At 31.6% G+C, this 20,972-nt stretch overlaps 1 protein-coding gene across 1 annotated transcript; it reads right to left on the reverse strand.

The window, feature by feature from the left end:
- Positions 1–10,832: 10,832 nt before the first annotated feature.
- LOC142617419 (annexin-like protein RJ4) lies at positions 10,833–19,437 on the reverse strand. The gene is made up of 6 exons (XM_075790292.1): positions 19,324–19,437; positions 14,488–14,633; positions 12,943–13,161; positions 11,605–11,817; positions 11,321–11,410; positions 10,833–11,231 (listed from the first exon to the last, which is right to left on the reverse strand). Exons 1-6 carry the CDS (start codon positions 19,394–19,396, stop codon positions 11,028–11,030), a joined length of 945 nt encoding a protein of 314 aa, XP_075646407.1. The 5' UTR covers positions 19,397–19,437; the 3' UTR covers positions 10,833–11,027.
- Between the last annotated feature and the right edge of the window lie 1,535 nt (positions 19,438–20,972).

Genomic DNA, 20,972 nt, shown 5'->3' on the forward strand with positions numbered 1-20,972 from the left:
TTTTTTTTTTTTTTTTTTTTTTTTTTTTTTTTTTTTTTGTTTTGATAGGACTAGAGATAATTTTAAATTCTCTAGAATGACACTCCTATTTATAATGCTAAGAAATTAAGGCCTTGTTTAACTTAAGAATTAAGAATCATTAATGACATTTTAAAACTTGTTTACCCACTAATACATGTGACTTAATAGCATTAGTTGGCTTAGATTCTCATACAATTACTGTGTAATGTGTTGGCATTCTCCGATAGGTACTTCTAGTACACATTTATTCCACTTCTGTTTTTGCATGGATGACAAATACACAAATATTCCTTCCATAAAAGGAAATGGGTTTAGTCATAAATGAGACACTTCGAAGTTTGAGCCATTTACTTCCCTACCCAATGAAGCAAAAATGGACAACTCACAATGGCAAATCAAATGAATAAACAATTTCTTTTTGGCGTAAATGCACTTTTAATTTTTATATTTTGATATTTTTTCATTTTAGTATTTACATTTTTATTTTACCAATTTTAGTCCATAAACCAATTAACGCATGCTATTTTAGTCATTTCTGTCAGTCCACAGTCAGAAATAACGGAGGTGACTAACAGAAGGATTAAAATATTATTAAAATTTTACTGTAGCACTCATCAGATAAAAAAAAAAAAAAATCTATGTTCATCTTTTCAACCAGAACACCTAAGAACACAAACTCTCTACTTTAATATTATAATAGAAAATCTAAATATATAAACCAAAACCAACAAAAAAACATAACAAAAAAAAAGCATTGATCGTGAGGGATGGAAAGGGAGAGATAGATTGAGAGAAAGAGAGAGGTAAAGGACCAAAGATTGGTGGGTGGGTCTGAAGAAGGCGAGATGGGCAGGTGGGTCTGACAGTGGCGAGATCGATGTTGCTTCTCGGCTTTGGTTGGGTTTGTAGATCAGAGATCGGTGTTACTTCTCGGTGGTGAGGATCGGTTTTAGCTTCTTGGCTTTGGTTGGGTTTGTAGATCAAAGATCGGTGTTTGATTCTCGGCGGTGAGGATTAGTGTTAGCTTCTCGGCGGTGAGGATCGATGTTAGCTTCTCAGCGGTAAGGATCGGTGTTAGCTTCTTGGCTTTGGTTGGGTTTGTAGATCAGAGATCGTGTTAGCTTCTCGGCGGTGTAGATCTATGGCAAAGACGATGACGGTCTGGTGAGGCTGAGGCCTGAACTTGCAGCACGGTCAGACCGGCGAAGGTTAGGCACGATCAGAGATCGTGTTGCTTGGGTTTGAGGATGGGGGTTTGGAATTTATGAATTTTTATTTATTTTTTTATTTATGGTGTTTTTATGCTGATTTTTCTGGGTTTATGAATTTGGTTTCTGGGTTTATGAATTTTATTTGTTGTAGGTTTCATTGTTGATTGAAAGATGAGAAAATCTGGGTTTTGTTGTGATTTTGTATATCTGGGCTTTATGATTTCAAAAAATCTGAGAAGATCTGCTGCTAGGTTTGTGTTTGTGTTCTTGCTGGAGATCGATTTGTGTTTGTGTTCTTGCTGGAGATCGATTTGTGTTTGTGTTTGTGTTTGGTTGACAAGAAAGGGCAAGTAAATATGAGCATGTGTTTTTATGTTTAAAATCTGGGTCTGTGTTCTTTGTACTTTGGTGTTCTTGTTGAAAAGATGAACATAAATTTTTTTTTTTTTATCTGATGAGCGCTATAGTAAAATTTTAATAATATTTTAATCCCTCTGTTAGTCACCTTTGTTATTTTCGACTGTGGACTGACGGAAAGGACTAAAATAACATGCGTTAATTGGTTTAGGGACTAAAAGTAGTAAAATAAAAATGTAGAGACTAAAATAAAAAAGAGTCAAAATGTAGGGACTAAAAGTGCATTTACGCCTTTCTTTTTTTCTTTTTTTGAGAAAGAATGCACAGACCATTCCAAGTCACTGCATACGTAATTAATGATGATTAAGACTTAGTTGGTCCACAATTTTGCCTTTACTACTATCAATTAAATTAAGATGCAGTGAGATAATTAATTTGTTTGACAATGCCCTTTGTAAGAATTAAGAAGCTCTTCAAGAAAAAATAATAATAATAATAATAACAACTAAGAAGGACTTTTTAAATAATTTTTGGTGGTCCCATATTTTTGTTTTTTCCATTATTCCAAGTCCATTTCCTAAAATTTCATAATATTCTATAAAACGTAAGTTAATCATTTAAACTAAATAAATGGCACATGAAGGCTGATTTTTCTATTTTGGAGTAACATATATTTAGAGACGGCAAAAAAATTTCCATTCAGAAACGAAAGATAAGCTCAAATCAAAGTAATATTAAAAGCATGATATACTACTTAACCTTACACTTTGTTTTTTGGCCATAACTTAACATCTTCTCAAAATAAAAATAAAAATAAAAACTTAACATGTCTTGAATCAAGTTCAATCAACCTTTCTCAAAAAAAAAAAAAAGTTCAATCAACCAAAAAAGATAGTAGTACATAGCTAGGTCTGCTTTGATTCATTGTAAAATCTATGCATGTGTTCGGTCTTAGTTTAATTTGATTAATCTAAAATTAATGTGTAAGGTCTTAGATTTGATTCAAGTATAATTAATGTGTTAGGTCTTAGCAATTTATGGATTAGGTGCTTTTAATAGTTCGTGCTACCTTAGTTCAATCATTGAATACCACTGGTAATAATCTTGTAACTTAATATTACTAAATGAAAAATATGGTTCAAAGTGTAACGTAATTGGCGTCTTCCCATGCACAAAAACTAAATGAATTTTGCTAGAAATTTTTTTATTTGTTCCCTAATATTTCCAAGCATTCTATGCAATTTCCCCCCTCTTAATTTGTGTATAATTAATTAGCTGGATAACAACAATTTTGAAGCATTAAGTAAATTGGTATGAAGTTCTAAAACATTCAAATAATCAACTTATTTATTTCTCAAACTTCCTAATTCTTTTATTGCCATTCCAAAATTAGCCAACTTCTTCCATGCAAGGACATACAATAAATTAACTTGAACATGAACTTGGCACAATGACACCCGGCTTCTTTTGCATGTTTTTTACTCAATAATTTGAGATGGTAAAAAAGAGGGTGAGATTCATTGGCAAACTCTCAAACTCACCCAATATATACTGTTTTTAAAACAAATAATTTGAGAAGAGACGGAGAAAAAAAAGAAGATGAGATCTATATATATGTGAACTTCCAAACTCACCCAAACACCCAACTTCTTTTGCAACTTTACTACTTAGCCTACTTAACATGCTATTCAAAATATATTTTTGTTTCTAGGTTGTTCAACGACAGTCTACTTTTAAGCATGGTTTTAAAATATACAGATGGCTCTAGGTTGTTCAGCTAATTAAAGTTCGAGATTCTTCTTCATCTTTCTTCATATATAATTTTTTGTCTTTATATGGAGGATCTAAATTCTTTCAAACACACCCGCACACACACACACATATATATGGTGTATAAAAATCGTGTTAATAGTAAGCTCATATGACAACGATATCACTCTAACTACAATTATCATCTTAATAAGTCGTAGAATATTTTGTGAAAAAAAAAATTGAGACTAACATGGCTCAATTCAAAAGTGTTACAATTTATAAAGTTGAATCCATGCTATATGTACTTATAAGGAATATGTTAATAAATGCCCTAAAGACATTGGTTTAGAAACTATTTTTAGAAACATTTTATGGGAAAATAATAAAATAATAAATTTTGTTAACAACTTTATACATTTCCCATGAATGTAATGTCAAAATTCCCTAATATGGTTTATTAATAACTTTCCTAGAAGAACGTGTTAACATGACCCTATATATAATAACACAGCGGACCATTGATTATTTGTTGTCATAATTATGACTAGGGGTATTCACCAAATCACATAAACCATACAAACCACAAAAAAACACCAAAGCCACCCGCAAAATAGCATAACCGCACCACACCGCACTGCAAGTAACAATGCACCGTACCATATCGCACCGCATGGTGCAATGCAGTTTACGGTTTTATAATAAGAAAACTGTACAAACCACACTGCACCGTATCCTCTCTATATATTTATTTATTTATTTATTTATTTTTAATATTAAATATATTATTAATAGTTTAATAACTCTAGTTTTTTTTTTTTAAGTTTTGATAACCCTAATAAGTGTTGACTAGAAAAACCAACCCAAAATAAATAAAAATTAGCTAAATAAATTAAAACTTGACCCAAAAAAAAGGGAAAAAATTAGTTTTGGGTTGGGTAGAAAATACCCAAAATTTGAAAAATATACCGACTTCAAACTGCATCTTATACATAGCACCGTACATGTGACCGCAAAAATGGGGTGCGGTGCAGTTATGGTTTAACTCTAAACCACATCACACTACACTGCACTGCACATGTGATCATAAAAATAAAGTGCAGTGCACTTATGATTTTAGCTAAACCGCACCGCAAAGTGCAGTGCTAAAAATGGCTCAAAACCACACTGCACCGCACCGCACCGCAAACACTCCTAATTATGACTAATAGACAGGCGTTGATTGGATGGTCAGAAAATATATCTAACTACAAAATCATTATCAAACCATAGAAAAATTCATTTTTCTAATAAGAAAATGGCAGGAGAGAGAGTTCAATACTTCATATCAGCGCGAGATACAGTGAAAAACACATACATACCAGGAAGATAAAACAAATGTAGGTGTTATCCAGAACAAAGACAGGTGATCTCCACTAATCTTTATATATAATTTTTCTTTAATCATATAAAGAGAGGTATGAGTAAGTGTGATTCTCTAAATATGTCATGTCGAGCGTGATTTAAATTTAGTGATGCAAAAAGTTGGCTCATCAGTAGTACTCCCACCTTTTGGATGTGAGAAAACAATATTGGAAAAGAAAAAGAAAAAAAAAAAAAAAGAGGTGTGGAAATTTTTAAATAATTCCATTTCATGATCTAAATGATTTATTTATATTATACTTGTGTTATAATAGCTAGTATTACAAAACTATGGTAGTTCATGACAATGTACAAAATTGTATTTAGTTTGTAGTCTATTTTTATGCCCTTGAAAGCTTAAGGTGGAAGTTTGAAAACAACTTGATTTTGGAAGAAAAATTTTGTCCGAATAAAACACAAAGTTAGATACCATGAGAAAGGACAACGAGTATGGATAAAAGAAAAGAAAAATAGTTCTAAATTTTAGAACTCTAGCTCGATCTATTATCATGTAAAAATATAAGAAAATATTAAGAAGAAAATCTTGAGCAACTACATCTTTAATATTTAACAATCTTAATTATATACATTAATTGAAGGATATATTATTATTTAGTAATATAATGGGCCTAATAGTAACTCAAAAACATTAATACTTTGATGGTGAATATTACCAAATAAATATGGTAATCTATGATATTATATAAGACGGCCATGGTCCTAGGTATTTCCGGTGTAGCCTATAAAAAATATATAATAAATAGCAAAAACAAATAATGTAATAACATTTATAAGGTAGCAGATACACAAAATTTTTATAGTATTTTATATTTTTCTCTTAGGAATCATCATCTTTTTAAGCTAGAGGGTGATAATAAACTATACGAGGGTTTAGAAAAGACACAAGAGAAGTGCCAAGCACCGATCACAGATGTCTTCTTTTTACCAGTGGCGGCTCCAAGAATTTTTCTCAGAATGTTCCTTAAGAAACATAAATTACACAATCTAATAAAAAGATAAATTCATATATTGACAACGACAACAATAAAAAAAAAAAAACATAAAGTTTACAATTTCCTTCCACGAGTTTTTATATTTTGAAATCGTAGCATGATAGTCTCATTATCAATACTACAAACTACATCTCTTTCAATGTACACAACCAAGCAATGTTATAGTTTTTTGGGCTTGCTATGTTATAATATTTTTTTTCATATTTTAGTTCAAATTTTTTTTTGGGCTTTTTCTTTTTGCTTGAAAGCCCCAATATATTATTAAGTAGAAAAAATTATGGAGCAAAGTTTAATTTTATTAGCATAAGGAAAAACTGAGGGTGTTCCCAAATTTTTTTTTTTTTTGAAAGGAATACAAATATAAAATTTTAAAATATTATTATATTATTATTATTATTTTATATATATATAATATTCAAGTTAGGGTGGTCCTGTGACCACCCTGGCCTTCAAGTGCTACCGCCCTGCTTTCTAGCTAGAACAAGAAACTAGTCCTGATCTCATATGTTAAGCAAATATCACCGGGCCTCCATTGATTAAAGAACTGAGTAGCATCAAACAAGAAGGCATTTTCTATTGCATATGCCAGCGCTTTCAAGAGCTATAGCGGTGTTTTTGAATCGCCTAGAACAATTTTTTTTTTTCTTCTTCTTTTTGGTAGTGCATGTCCTCTTTTACACAAAATGAGTGTAACAAGAAATAGAAGTTTACTATATATATAAGGCATTTTCTATTGCATATGCCGGCGGTTTCAAGTGCAGTCAACAAAGCATCAGTTCATAGAGCTCAATGTTGTATTACAGCTTAACGACTTGTAGTTTAGTCATCATATTATATAACTATGTGTAGTTTAGGATAAGAACTGGAGTGTAGTTAGTTACATTGATGTACACGTGTCTCTATTCTATTGGACACTAGATAATTCTGTTAGGATAGAAGTTTTGGCGCCTAATAAGTTATGATTGGTTAGTATATAAGATGTATTTCATGTAATCTATTGAATATACAAAAGATTCAATTTCTCATTTCTTCTTCCTCTAGAACATTCTCTCCAAGAAGCATAGTTTTCTTTCATGGTATCAGAGCCTCATTAATGGCGTCTTCTGCAAGTTCTTCATCCTCTGCAACAACAGGATCAACCACGAGTTCTTCAATCACTCATGGTGTTAATCCTTCTCTGCTACTCTTGTCAAATATGGCAAGTATGGCTACTGTGAAGCTTGGCTACAACAATTATCTGGTGTGGAGACATCAGATAGAAGTGACCTTGGTAGCATATTCAATGATCGATTTCATCAGTGTTGATGATCATTCTCCAAATCCATTTCTTAAGGATAGCTCAGGGAATTTTATAACTAAGGCCAATCTAGAGTATTTTCAATGGAAGAGTCATGAACAGGCCTTGTTTAATTTCCTTAATTCAACTCTCTCTCCATCAATCTTGGCTCGTACTGTAGGCCAGAAATCTAGACGAGAAGTTTGGAAAGTGCTTGAGAAAAGGTTTGCTTCAGTGCCATGATCTCATGTACTCAGTTTGAGGGATGAGCTAATGAGCATCAAGAAGGGCTCAGAATCAATGGATTCTTTCTTCCAAAGAATTAAAGAAGTTAGAGATAAACTTGGGGCTGTAGCAGTCTGTGTTGATGAAGAAGAGTTAATCCATCTAGCTCTTGAAGCCCTGCCTCTAGAGTATGATGCATTCTGTTCTGCAATCAGAACTAGGAATGACATCCTTACACTTGAAGAGTTGAATACACTCTTGAATGCTGAAGAAAGGTCAATCAAGAAGAGGTCAAAAACTTCAGATCTCAGGGATTCTACATCTTTTGTTATGGCAGCTAATCAATTCAATCAAGGTTTCACAAAAGAAAGAGGCAAGAATGGGAATAACAGAGGTCATGGCAATGGCAGAGGTGGCAATCAGTTTTCTGGTGGTGGTCAATTTAATAATAGCAATACTCAAGTGCTAGATCATCAATTCCTTCCTTTTCCACAAACCAAGTCCTTTTCTTCTCAAGGACAAAAGGTTGCATGTCAAATCTGTGGCAAGAATGGTCATTCTGCTTTGGATTGTTACCATCACATGAACTTTGCTTACCAAGGTAGACATGCTCCAGCTAAGCTTGCATCCATGGCGGTAAGATCAATGGCTGCAACTTCAGGTGCTCATCGGAACCAAAATTGGTTGACTGACACTGATGCTTCTGATCACATCACACCATATTTGTCTCAGCTTTCCCTTGCTCGGAAACCTACAACTGGTGAGTCTGTAACAGTTGGAAATGGGCAAGATTTACCAGTGACACATATTGGTAATGGTAAGCTAATTACTTCTTCTCACAATTTCTGTTTGAACAATATCCTTAGAGTTCGTCAAATTGCTTCAAATTTGCTATTTGTTCACAAATTATGCCTTCAAAATGATGCATTTTGTTATTTTGATGCATATCAGTTCTTAATTCAGGATTTACTTTTAGAGAAGGTTCTTTACAGAGGGCTGAGTAAGGATGGAGTCTGCCCTATACTTTCTTCTGCTTCTCTGCCTTCCTCATCTTCTTCTCATACCAATTCTAGTGGCTTTGCTGCTATGTCTCCACATACTTTACCTTGGCAAAATAGGCTTGGACACTCTTATGCAAAGGTTTTACATTCAGCAATGTCTCCCTATCCTTCTGTCAAGTTGTCATTTGTTAGTGATATTTGTTCTGAGTGTACATCTTGTATAAGTGCTAAAATGCAAAAGCTTCCTTTTCATAAACATGTACCCAGTACTTAATATCCATTTCAATTAGTCCATTCAGATGTATGGAGCCCTGCTCCTGTGACTTCTGTTCTTGACCACAGGTTTTATGTGATATTTGTTGATGACTTTACTCATTTTACTTTGTTATTCTTGTTAAAAAGGAAGTCCGATGTGTTCCAGGTCTTTTTGCATTTCAATTCTTTAGTTGAGACTCAATTTAATGCTAAAATCAAAACATTACGGTCTGATGGTAATGGTGAGTTTGTTAATTCCAATTTTAAATCCTTTTGCTTGGAGCATGGTATTTTGCATCAACTTTCCTGCCCTTTTTCCCCTTAACAGAATGGTGTTGCTAAGAGGAAGCACAGGAAAATTGTGAAAAGTGGATTATCCATGTTTTATCATTCCAATCTCTCCTCTTCTTATTGGTCTTATGCCTTTTGTGCTGTTGTTTACCTTCTCAATAGAGTTCCATCTTCTGTTTTGAACTTTGTTTTACCTTGGGAAAAGTAATATGGTCACAAACCACCACTTCATGCTTTGAGAACCTTTGGTGGTTGTGCTTGTTATCCTTTGTTGAGACCTTATGCTTCTCATAAATTTGATCCCAAGTTTAGAAAATGCATATTTCTTGGTTATCCTCCTCAGTCCAAAGGTTATATTTTCTTAGATGTTCTTACTGGAAGAATTTGTATTTCCTACAATTGTGTTTTTTATGAATATGTTTTTCCTTGTTTTCCTGTTTCTAGTGCTGAGTCATCTTCCAATATTCCTGCTTCTTCATCTTCCTGTGATGTCTAGTTTTCTTCTTTACTTCCAATTTCTTCCCTAGGTATTTCTCCACCTAGTTCTAATACTACTTCTAATTCTGTCTTATCTGCTCCTACTCCTTGTTTTATGAGTCATTCTCTTATTCAACCTGACTTACTTGTTTCTTCTTCTGCTGATTCTATTGAGTCTAATTCTAATGCTGTGTCATGTCTTCCTAGTTCAGCTCCAGATCCTATTCCTTTGACCACAAATACACATCCTATGCTTACCAGGTCCAAAAATGGTATTTTCAAGTCTAAAGTGTTTGCTGCTTAGACTTATTATAGTTGTACTAAGCCTCCTTCCTATTCTATTGCCTTTAAGTATCCTCAATGGGTTGAAGCAATGGATTCTGAATTTACTAGTTTGCAGTAGCAACATACTTGGTCTCTAGTTCCTTTGCCACCCAATAAAAATGTTGTAGGCTGTAAATGGGTGTACAAGGTCAAGAGGAATAGTGATGGCAGTATTGCTAGGTTTAAAGCAAGACTTGTTGCCAAAGGTTACTTGCAACAATATGGTCTAGACTATGCTGAGACCTTTAGTCCAGTGGTCAAGCCTACTACTGTGAGAATCATTCTTGCTTTAGCTGTTCAGTTTGGTTGGTCCCTAAGGCAATTGGATGTTTCTAATGCCTTCCTTCATGGAGTGTTACAAGAGGAGGTCTACATGAGTCAGCCTTATAATTGGATGTTTCTAATATGTTTGATTTTCATAAAACCAAATGGTATTATTTGCATCAACCTTCTTTAGCCTTATAATTGGATGATATGAACATTTATGAATTTTTTTTCTTTGATTATATGTCTAATTTCATAAAAACAAATGGTACTATTTGCATCAACCTTCTTTGCTCTTGTAATTGGATGATATGAACATTTATGAATTTTATTATTGCTTTGGAATGTGAATGAAAAATAAATAAATAAAACTCTAAAATCATTTAGTATTCAAGGATGATTTGTAAACATTATCTACTTCAACGGTTTACAACCTCTCCCGCCTTCCTCTATTTCTTTTTTGAAATGCCATTAGACAACTATTTTCCTTATGAAATTTTATTATGATAGTTTGGTTTGGATGTGGAGATGGTGAAGGTCAAAAATTACTAGAGTATTAAAGATGAAACCTTATTGTTTAAGCAATTTAGGCAATTGAAACTATTATAGGGAGTTCGGTTGTGAATACTCCTTTGAAGGTATTGCACAAATGCATGTAAAATATGCTCAATTGCGTGAGACCCTAGTTCAATGATAAGTTCCATCAAAGGAAAGTTTTTCATCCCTTGAGATGTTTAGTTGTGTAAGATAAAAATATTGGATTAGGGGAAAAAAGATGCATCAAATGGTAAGAACTAAGAAGGGAAGGAAATTGAGGTTTCTGTTGAGGAAATTAGTGTCCTAGTGTGTTTCTTTTGGGGAGAAAGGAGAAGGAAAAGGAGGATCTATATTTTTGCAAGGAATTTGTTGTCAAGGACCTTTAATTATAAAAGCATGCATCAAATGGTAATTGAATCTATGATTTGAGGCATCAACTGAGGAATTATTCAAACCCAAGCAACATACTAAACCATAGGGATCTTAAAAATCCAAGATAACAGATATAGTCACAATACATAGAAGTTCAAGACAACATCGAAAATAAAGACTCGCAGCACAAAGTCCAACTCATAAAAACCACCATTCATGATATAAATTATGAAATTCCCCATAAGAAAGAATCTTAATCTTCCTTCCCTAACAGAGTGAGCAAGAACTTCTTGTAATCCCCTGCAGTTTCCTTGGACACTGCCTGATCAAGGGCTTCACTGTTCCTCTCAAAGTAAAGCTCCTTGAGGTCTTTCAAGTCCTTCTCTGCCCTCGTAACGATCACACGAGTGAGTGCATCCTCATCAGTCCCAGACCTTTTGATTGCATTGCGCAATACCTATAGCAAAACAACTCAAGCTAAGTCTAACTAGTACTACAATATTACTGAAAAAGTAAGAAATTTTCTAACTTTATATGAAATTTCACCTTTTCATAGTACTTCTTTGGGTCATCAATGCAACGAATGGCAGCATGCAGCGCCTTTTGAAGCACATTAGATTCATCTTTCAACAATTTCTGGGGGAAAAAAATTCATGCTTGATTAATATTATGATTAGCTTAAAATATAGCTGAGTGAACATTAAGTTTAGACTCTTTTTACAGTTCATAAAACTCTGAGGTAACTTGCTTCTTTAAGCACTTGTTGCGAATCTAATCATGGTGTTTGATGCATTTTCTTACATTTCAATATATAATGAAGGGTACTGTACCTTAGTGATGGAAGTACCATGCTCATCTCTATAGCGGTTAAAAGAAGCCTTGAGTTGTGCCTTGCTCCTTGTTGTCAGGATCCTGATAACTTCTTCATGATTAAATATTTTGTCTTTGATAGCTTCATGAAGAATATCAGCTTCAGATTTTGCTAATCTTTCATTTATCTCAGGGCCATCATACCGGTAAGTAGTCACAAGGCCAACCAAGAACTGTAACAGTCCAAAAAGTTAGAAAGCACCAATTATACTTATATTTAAAGTTCAATTATCTTAACTTGATATAGGATTCATTAAAATCTAACTCTTTCATTCTATGAAGCCCTAATATTTTTTTTTCTTTTTGCCAAAAACAAAACCCAATCCATTTTTGTGTGGTGCTTTGAATCTTTTGATAGTAGATTTTTTAATGGGCAAATTATATTTTTCATCTATGAAATTTGATATAAGTTCAACTTTTGTCCTTCATGTTAAGAAGTTTGAATTTGGTCTTGAAATTTTTCAAAATTGACAATTTAGTCTCTCCATCTATTTTTTCTGTTTCCACGATTACCAAGATGTTAGCACATCTATTTTTTCTGTTTCCACGATTACCAAGATGTTAGCACATCCATTTTCAAGAGACTAAATTGAGCCAATAAAACATTTAAAGAACCAACTGAAACAACCCCATATTTGAGGGACAACACGAAATTAACCCCAAATTTTGTCGACCAAATTCAAAATTTTATCATTTGAAGGATCACATTGAGTTTACCCCAAATTTTAGGAAATAAAATTTAATTTAATTCTTCCTAGTTTAACATATAATAAAAATACTATAGGAAGTTTGGCTTCTAAGTTGCATATAGGTATCGTGCTAGCAAAAGTGATGAAGACAAGCAACTTTATAAGGATTCTACTTGTTTAGCATCAGTGATCAATCTTTTCTTAGAGAAAGTATTTCCTGTGCCGGACATATGAGACCGATGTCTTACTAGACCCACATGTCAGTGAGATATTAGTCTCACGTCTGGCGCATAAAAGATTTTTCCATTTTCTTGAGTATTTTGTTTCCACATTTTTCAATCAAGTTACTTTTTTTTTTTTTAATTAAAAAAATCATATTATTATAAGTGGAGGAGGGAGATTCAAACCTAATTGTCTCCGTCATGAACATTAAGAAGTAACAATTGACCTAAGTTGGCATAAAGTTGGTATCTTAAACTATATCAAAGCTTTACAGTCTATAACTCTATATTCTTTTTGGATGTCGAAATCTATGATGTATATAATGTACGCATGTTACTTGAAAAGAAAGAGTGAGAAAGGACAAATAAAAGGGGCCAAACTACATGCCTTGCGCAAATCCCCCGTGGTATGTGCAGCCACATCTTCTTCCAAGGAACGTTTGTGGCGACTTTGGTAGGCTCTTCTCACTGCCAAGAGCTCTTCAGGAGAGTAGATGCATGAAAGTTCAATGATAACAGGAAACTCTGTCTCAACTTTTTTAGTGGCTACATTAGCCAAAACTGCATCTCTATCCAATGGGTCCAATATCCACCTGTATACTGCTTTCTGCATGTGTGATCACAAAAGTTGGAAACTTGAGTTTGGCATCATATTAAAAAGCCAGCTTATTTTACTATTCAGCTTATTTTTTCTATTATTTATGGGCTTCACTGCACTTTTTGGTACTATTTATGAGTCCCACTGTTCTTTTAGCAAAAAGTTTTCAGTTTTAGCAAAATAAACGAATTCCAAACAGACCCTTAGTGTCACAAAAACAATTTAGTAATAAAAAAAGAAGAAGGAATTATGTCCCATTGATTGATGGTCAAGGAGCAGTACTTGAATCAAAACAAACCTCATTTTAAAGTGGATTTAATAGAATTCTCATTAAAGAGTGAAGTGTAAATAAATCATAAACCTCATTGATCATTTATCATATTGTTCACATTGTATTTTCAATGTAAAATTTATATTGTAGACTAAATAAATGGGTACAACATTATACATATTTGTAAAAAGTATGTAAAATTATACACATTTACATAAAAATGTATAATATTGTATACATTTATTTTAATCTACGATATAATATAACAATTTTCCAATTTTAAATAGTCAAATTCAATGATATTTCATAAATTTGGCCAAACTACATTTCGGTCCTTCAATAACGGGATAGTTTCAATTTCATTCTTATACATTGAATTGTATCAATTTCATCGAATTATTAATTAGGTTAATTTGTGTACTTTGTTTTTCAATATCAGCTCAATTATATCTTTCAAATCAATTCCTAAAGGGCAAATTTAAATTGAAATTGAAAGTGGAGAAACGAAAGTTGACCATTTGAAAGTTGAATGCAAAAATTGATATAATTAAATGTATATGGATTAAATATAAATTATAACAAATATAAAAGGACCAAAATTGTAACTTGGCCTTTTAAACATTGAAAAAAATAAAAGAAAAGAAATTAAAGTAAAAGATGACTAATCGGTCAAATTTTCACTATTGATGGTTCAAGGTTGCTTAGATCACAATGACAAATGAAATTCTCAGCAAAAAAAAAAAAAAAGACAAATGAAATTAATAATTTTTTAGGGGCCCATTTCCAATGGCTCGTCATTTAACCTTTGGTTGGGGTTGGGAAATACAAGTGACCCCAAACAATTTTGTTTTGTCCCCTATATCTATTCTCTTGTTCTCAATACAGGACAATTTTATAGCTTGAAAACACTCGGACCACTAGAAAATAGTTGTGACAAAACCAATGGTTTCTAATTGCTACAATTATGTGAATTTATATGCTTAAGCATTGTTTGTTTATCCAGAAAATTTCTTTATTGACCAAAAAATATATAAAGATGATCATGATTATGATGATAATTATACCTCAAAGTCCCCGGAGAGCTCGGACTCAAGGCGCTTGATGAGATCTTCTTGAAAAAGCTCCTCATAAGCTTGCCTAATTTGCTTCCTTTGAATTGCATTTCTATGTCCAAGTATATTGATTATTGCTTTCTCATCACTCCCCCATCCTAACAAGTTAACATACCAAAAAAAAAAAAAAGTCATATTAGAACAACAAAAATCATATAAATTAATGAAAAGTGCTACCTTTAGATGTTTTTATTTGCAAAGAAAATTTAGACTAACATCTATATATTATCACTAACAAAAAAAAGGAAAAATTAAAGGCATCGACATATGCATATATTTTTCAAGAGGCTTGTGGCTCAGTAATATTGTGTTTGGTGCTTGTTCCATTTGTATATTCCATTAAATTACTTACAAAATTATGTCTTCCAAAAAAAAAGTTGAACAACTAGTGCTCCCAATCACCAAATAGGAAATTAAATAACTTACTAATAATCAAATCAATGAAAAGTGCTCATATTAGGACAACAAAAATCATATAAATTAATGAAAAGTGCTACCTTTAGATCATTTTATTTGCATAGAAAAAACTTACAAATAATCAAATCAATATTCAAAAAACAAACAATTTAACCTTTACAAGCCTTTTGGAGATTTTCTGCCTCTTCATGGATGGAAACATTTTCAGGAACAATGACGGTAGCAATTGTTTAGCTCTTCAATCTTTCACTAGAGATGATTAATTTCTCTAGAATGACACTCCTATTTATAATGCTAAGAAATTTGATTTTATTTAGGCCTTGTTTAACTTAAGAATGAAGAATCATTAATGACATTTTAAAACTTGTTTACCGACTAACACATGTGACTTAATATGCATTAGTTGGCTTAGATTCTCATAGAATTACTGTGTCATGTGTTGGCATTGTCTGATAGGTACTTCTAGTACACATTTATTCCACTTCTGTTTTTGCATGGATGACAAATGCACAAATATTCCTTCACATAAAAGGGCATGAGTTGAATCATAAATGAGACACTTTGAAGTTTGAGCCATTTACTTCCCTACCCAATTAAGCAAAAATGGACAACTCACTATGACAAATCAAATGAACAAACCATTTCTTTTTTCTTTTTTTGGAGAAAGAATGCACAAACCATTTCAAGTCACTGCATACATAAATAATGATGATTAAGACTTAGTTGGTCCACAATTTTGCCTTTACTACTATCAATTTAATTAAGATGCAGTGAGATAATTAATTTGTTTGACAATGCCCTTTGTAAGAATTAAGAAGCTCTTCAAGGAAAAATAATAATAATAACTAAGAAGGATTTTTTAAATAATTTTTGGTTGTCCCACATTTTTTAATTTTTCCGTTATTCCAAGCTTTCTGTCCATTTCCTAAAATTCCATAATATTTTATAAAAACACAAGTTAATCATTTAAACTGAATAAAAGGCACACGAAGGCTGATTTTCTATTTTGGAGTAACATATATTTAGAGACGGCAAAAACACTTCCATTCAGAAACAAAAGATAAGCTCAAATCAAAGTAATATTAAAAGCATGATGTACTACTTAACCTTACACTTTGTTTTTTAGCCATAACTTAACATCTTCTCAAAATAAAAATAAAAATAAAAACTTAACGTGTCTTGAATCAAGTTCAATCAACCAAAAAAGATAGTAGTACATAGCTAGGTCTGCTTTGGTTGACTTTGATTCATTGTAAAATCAATGTGTTCGGTCTTAGCTTAATTTAATTAATCTAAAATTAATGTGTTAGGTCTTAGATTTGATTCAAGTATAATTAATGTGTTAGGTCTTCGCAATTTATATGGATTAGGTGCTTTTGATATTTTGTGCTACTTTAGTTCAAGCATTGAATACAATCTGTAATAATCTTGTAACTCAATACTACTAAATGAAACATGGTTTGAAGTGCCTTGTAACTTAATTTTGCTAGAAATTTTTTTTATTTGTTCCCCAATATTTCTAAGCATTCTATGCAATTCCCCAATAATTAATTTGCTGGATTTTTTTTTTTTTGAAGCATTATAAGTAAATTGATACGAAGTACTAATACATTCAAATCATCCACTTATTTATTTCTCAAATTTCCTAATTCTTTTATTGCCATTCCAAAACTAACTTGGATATGAACTTGGGACGATGACACCCAGCTTCTTTTGCGTGTTTTTACTCAGTAATTTGAGAAGGTAAAAAGAGGGTGAGATTCATTGGCGAACTCTCAAACTCACCCAATATATATTGTTTTTAAAAACAAATAATTTGAGAAGAGACAGAGAAAAAAGAAAAGAAAAAAGAAAAGATGAGATCTATATATATAAGTGAACTTTCAAACTCACCCAAACACCTAACTTCTTTTGCAACTTTACTACTTAGCCTACTTAACATGCTTTTTAAAATATATTCTTGTTTCTAGGTTGTTCAACGACAGTCTACTTTTAAGCATGGCTTTAAAATATACAGATGGCTCTAGGTTGTTCAACTAAAGTTCGAGATTCTTCTTCACCTTTCTTCATATATAATTTTTTGTCTTTCTATGAATCGATCTAAATTCTTTCAAAAACACACACACACACACACACACACACACACACACACACACACACACACACACACACACACATATATATATATATATATATATATATATATATATATATGTGGTATATAAAAATAGTGTTAATAAGAAGCTCATGTGACAATGATATCACTCTAACTACAATTTATCATCTTAATAAGTTGTAGAATATTTTGTGAAAAAAATTGAGACTAACATGGATCAATTTAAAAGTGTTACAATTTAAAAAGTTGAGTCCATGCTATTCATACCTATAAAGAAAATGTTAATGAATTATCAAAGTATTGGTTTAGAAATTATTTTTAAAAACATTTTATGGAAAAACAATAAAATAATAAATTTTGTTGACATTTTTATATATTTCCCATAAAAATAATGTCAAAACTTTCCTAATATGGTTTATTAATAATTTTTATAAGGGCATCCGTTAAGATAATCCTACGTATAATAATGCAGCGGACCATTGATTATTTGTTGTCATAATGTTTTTTTTTTTTTTGAGAAACAAACACACACACACACACAAGGGAGAGAGAAAGGAGTTCTAACACAAAAGTATACTACAATTCCACTCAAAATCCATAATAACTTTTAAGGGAGGGTTACTACAATTTGTTGTCATAATTGTGAATAATAAACAGGCGCTGATTGGATGGTCAGAAAATATATCTAACTACAAAATCATTATCAAACCACAGAAAAAATTCATTTTTCTGATAAGAAAATGGCAGGAGAGAGAGTTCAATACTTCAAATGTAGTATTAGTGAAAAACACATACACGATGGGAAGATAAAACAAATGTAGGTATTATCCAGAACAAAGACAGGTGATCTCCACTAATCTTTATATATAATTTTTCTTTAATCATATAAAGGGAGGTATGAGTAAGTGAGATTCTCTAAATATGTCAGTGTGTCGAGTGTGATTTAAATTTAGTGATGCAAAAAGTTGGCTCATCAGTAGTCTCACCTTTTGGATGTGAGAAAACAATATTGGAAAAGAAAAAAAGAAAAAAAAAAGAGGTGTGAAATTTTTTAAATAATTCCATTTCATGATCTAAATGACTTATTTATATTTTACTTGTGTTACAATAGCTAGTATTACAAGACTATGGTAGTTCATGGCATTATACAAAATTGTATTTAGTTTGCAGTCTATTTTTATCCCCTTGAAAGCTTAAGGTGGAAATTTGAAAACAACTTGATTTTGGAAGATAAATTTTGTCCAAATAAAACACAGAGTTAGATACTATGAGAAAGAACGGCAAGTATGGATAAAAGAAAAGAAAAATAGTTCTAAATTTTAGAACTCTAATAGCTCGATCTATTATCATGTAAAAATATAAGAAAATATTAACAAGAAAATCTTGAGCAAAGATCTTTAATATTTAACAATCTTAATTATATACATTAATTGAAGGATATATTATTATTTAGTAATATAATGGGCCTAATAGTAACTCAACAACATTAATACTTTAATGGTGAATATTACCAAATAAATATGGTAATCTATGATATTATATAAGACGGCCATGGTCCAAGGTATTTCCGGTGTAGGCAATAAAAAAAATATAATAAATAGCAAAAAAAAAAATAATGTAATAACATTAATATATAAGGTAACAGATCCACAAAATTTTTATAGTATTTTTATATTTTTCTCTTATGAATCATTATCTTTTTAAGCTAGAGGGTGATAATAAACTATAAGAGAGTTTAGAAAAGACACGAGAGAAGTGACAAGCACAAATCACAGATGTCTTCTTTTTAGCTAGAACAAGGAACTAGTCATGATCTCATTTGTTAAGCAGTATCACCGGCCCTTCATTGATTAAAGAACTGAGTAGTCTTTCTTTTTGATGTAATCAACATCAAACAAGAAGGCATTTTCTATTGCATGTGCCGGCGCTTTCAAGAGCTATAGCGGTGTTTTTGAATCGCCTAGACCGGTTTTTTTTTTTTTTTTTTGGTAGTGCATGTATTCCTTTACACTATATATATATATATATATATATATATATATATATATATATATATAAAGATCATCACAATGAAAAAAGTTAAGAAGAAGAAAAAAACTGCTTAAACCAATTTGAAGTTGAAGGCACACTTACAGTCAAGAAGTGAAATGAAATTGTATGCAAATGTATGTAAGTATATTTACATGTATTGATTTAAATGATCTATGCAAACTAATACAAGCAAAGACATGTGTATGCATGTGTTTAAAGATTACCTTTGCAGGCTTTTCTGAGAGCTTCAGCATCTTCAACAGGAGAAAAGTGTTCAGGAGCAATGAGGGTAGCCATTGTTGAGCAGTTTGAGAATTGTTTTTTTCTCTCTAGGGAAATGATAAAACTGTGAAGGAGACATGACCATGAGCCTCCTATTTATAATAATATACTATGCCTTAAAAATTAAAATTAACGCCACCTCACGATGATCATGTTTGGACTTTACTTTACACGTGGAGTGTTAGGTTTTAAAAGTTTAGAACAATTGGCAAATCATAAACACAAACTTGTCTAGATATAGATCTTAGAGTTTATAAGTATTATTAGACAATGCTCAAAGTGATACAAGTCAAGATTTAAAAACATACAAGCTGCAGAAAGAAGAGTTCAGAAACTGCCTGGTTCGATCGATCAAAAGACAACTCAACCGATCGAAACACATCTGTAGAATATTAAGTTGGCCCAAACAGTAGTTCAAGCCCATTAAGAATTAGGGTTTCAGATCTACTTCTTCTAGTATATAAAGGAAACTCTAAGCACATTTTTAAAAGGGCTTTTTAGAGAGAGAAGAGTGTGCCTCTTTTGTAAATTTAGGATTTTGTACCCAAAAACCCTTTAGAGTTTTTAATAAGTTGTGTATTGAATCTTTTGTGACATCTAGACCTTAATACACACACTTTGAACTATCAAGATCAAGATTTACATCAAGAACTTGATGGTTGTTTCAATTGCTGCATAAAGAATATTCAAGAAGATCAAGATTCACAAGTAGAAAAACTTGTGGTTGCTGCAGATCAAGGAAAGAAGTAGTCAATGGACTCGAAGTTATCATAGGGTCGTGGTAGTAAGTTTTCTACTCGAGGTAGCAATAGAATGTTAGTGGTCTAAGTTCTATTGTACAAACTTCAATTCTTTCATAGTAGATTTGCTTTTTACCTTGAGGATAGCTAGATTAAATCCTCCTCAGGTTTTTTACCGGTTTGGTTTTTTTGGATCATCAAATCTTTGTGTTATTTATATTTTTCGCTACTTTACATGATATGATTGTTATTGTTTTAACTTAGATTTAAATAATAAACCTAAGTATTCACTTGGTTAATTAATTAGGTTAAACAATCTAGTTTTTACAGAAATCTAAAAACATACATGGAGAATAGACATTGGTTCTATATTAATATATATATATATATATATATATATATATATATAATAATAAAATAAAAAATTAATAGACATTCGTTCGATAATCATTTATTCCACCAATAATTAATTAAAAGAAAAATAAGAACTCAAACGACACTTTCTTCCATTGCAACAAAGTGAAGGATATAGTTCATGATAGGTTCAAAATTCATTTTGTGTAGTTCGGGTTTATAAAACGAATCATGTTACTTGCAAATATGATTCGAATTTGTCTCGTTTAAATACTCGTTCAATCACATTTGTTAATTTAAAAAACTGGCTAAGTTTTAGCTCAAGTTTAAAACTAGATTACAAGTCTAAACAACCCCCAGCTCAACTCTATATATTCATGAAAACTTTAAACAATACTTTCTCTAATTAATATGCTATAACCTTTAAAAAAAATAAAATTCATAAAAGTGCAGTTTTATTTCATGATTTATAAAATAAAACTACCAGAATAAATGAA

Source organism: Castanea sativa, chromosome 11, assembly GCF_040712315.1.
Source record: "Castanea sativa cultivar Marrone di Chiusa Pesio chromosome 11, ASM4071231v1".
Classification (NCBI taxonomy): domain Eukaryota; kingdom Viridiplantae; phylum Streptophyta; class Magnoliopsida; order Fagales; family Fagaceae; genus Castanea; species Castanea sativa.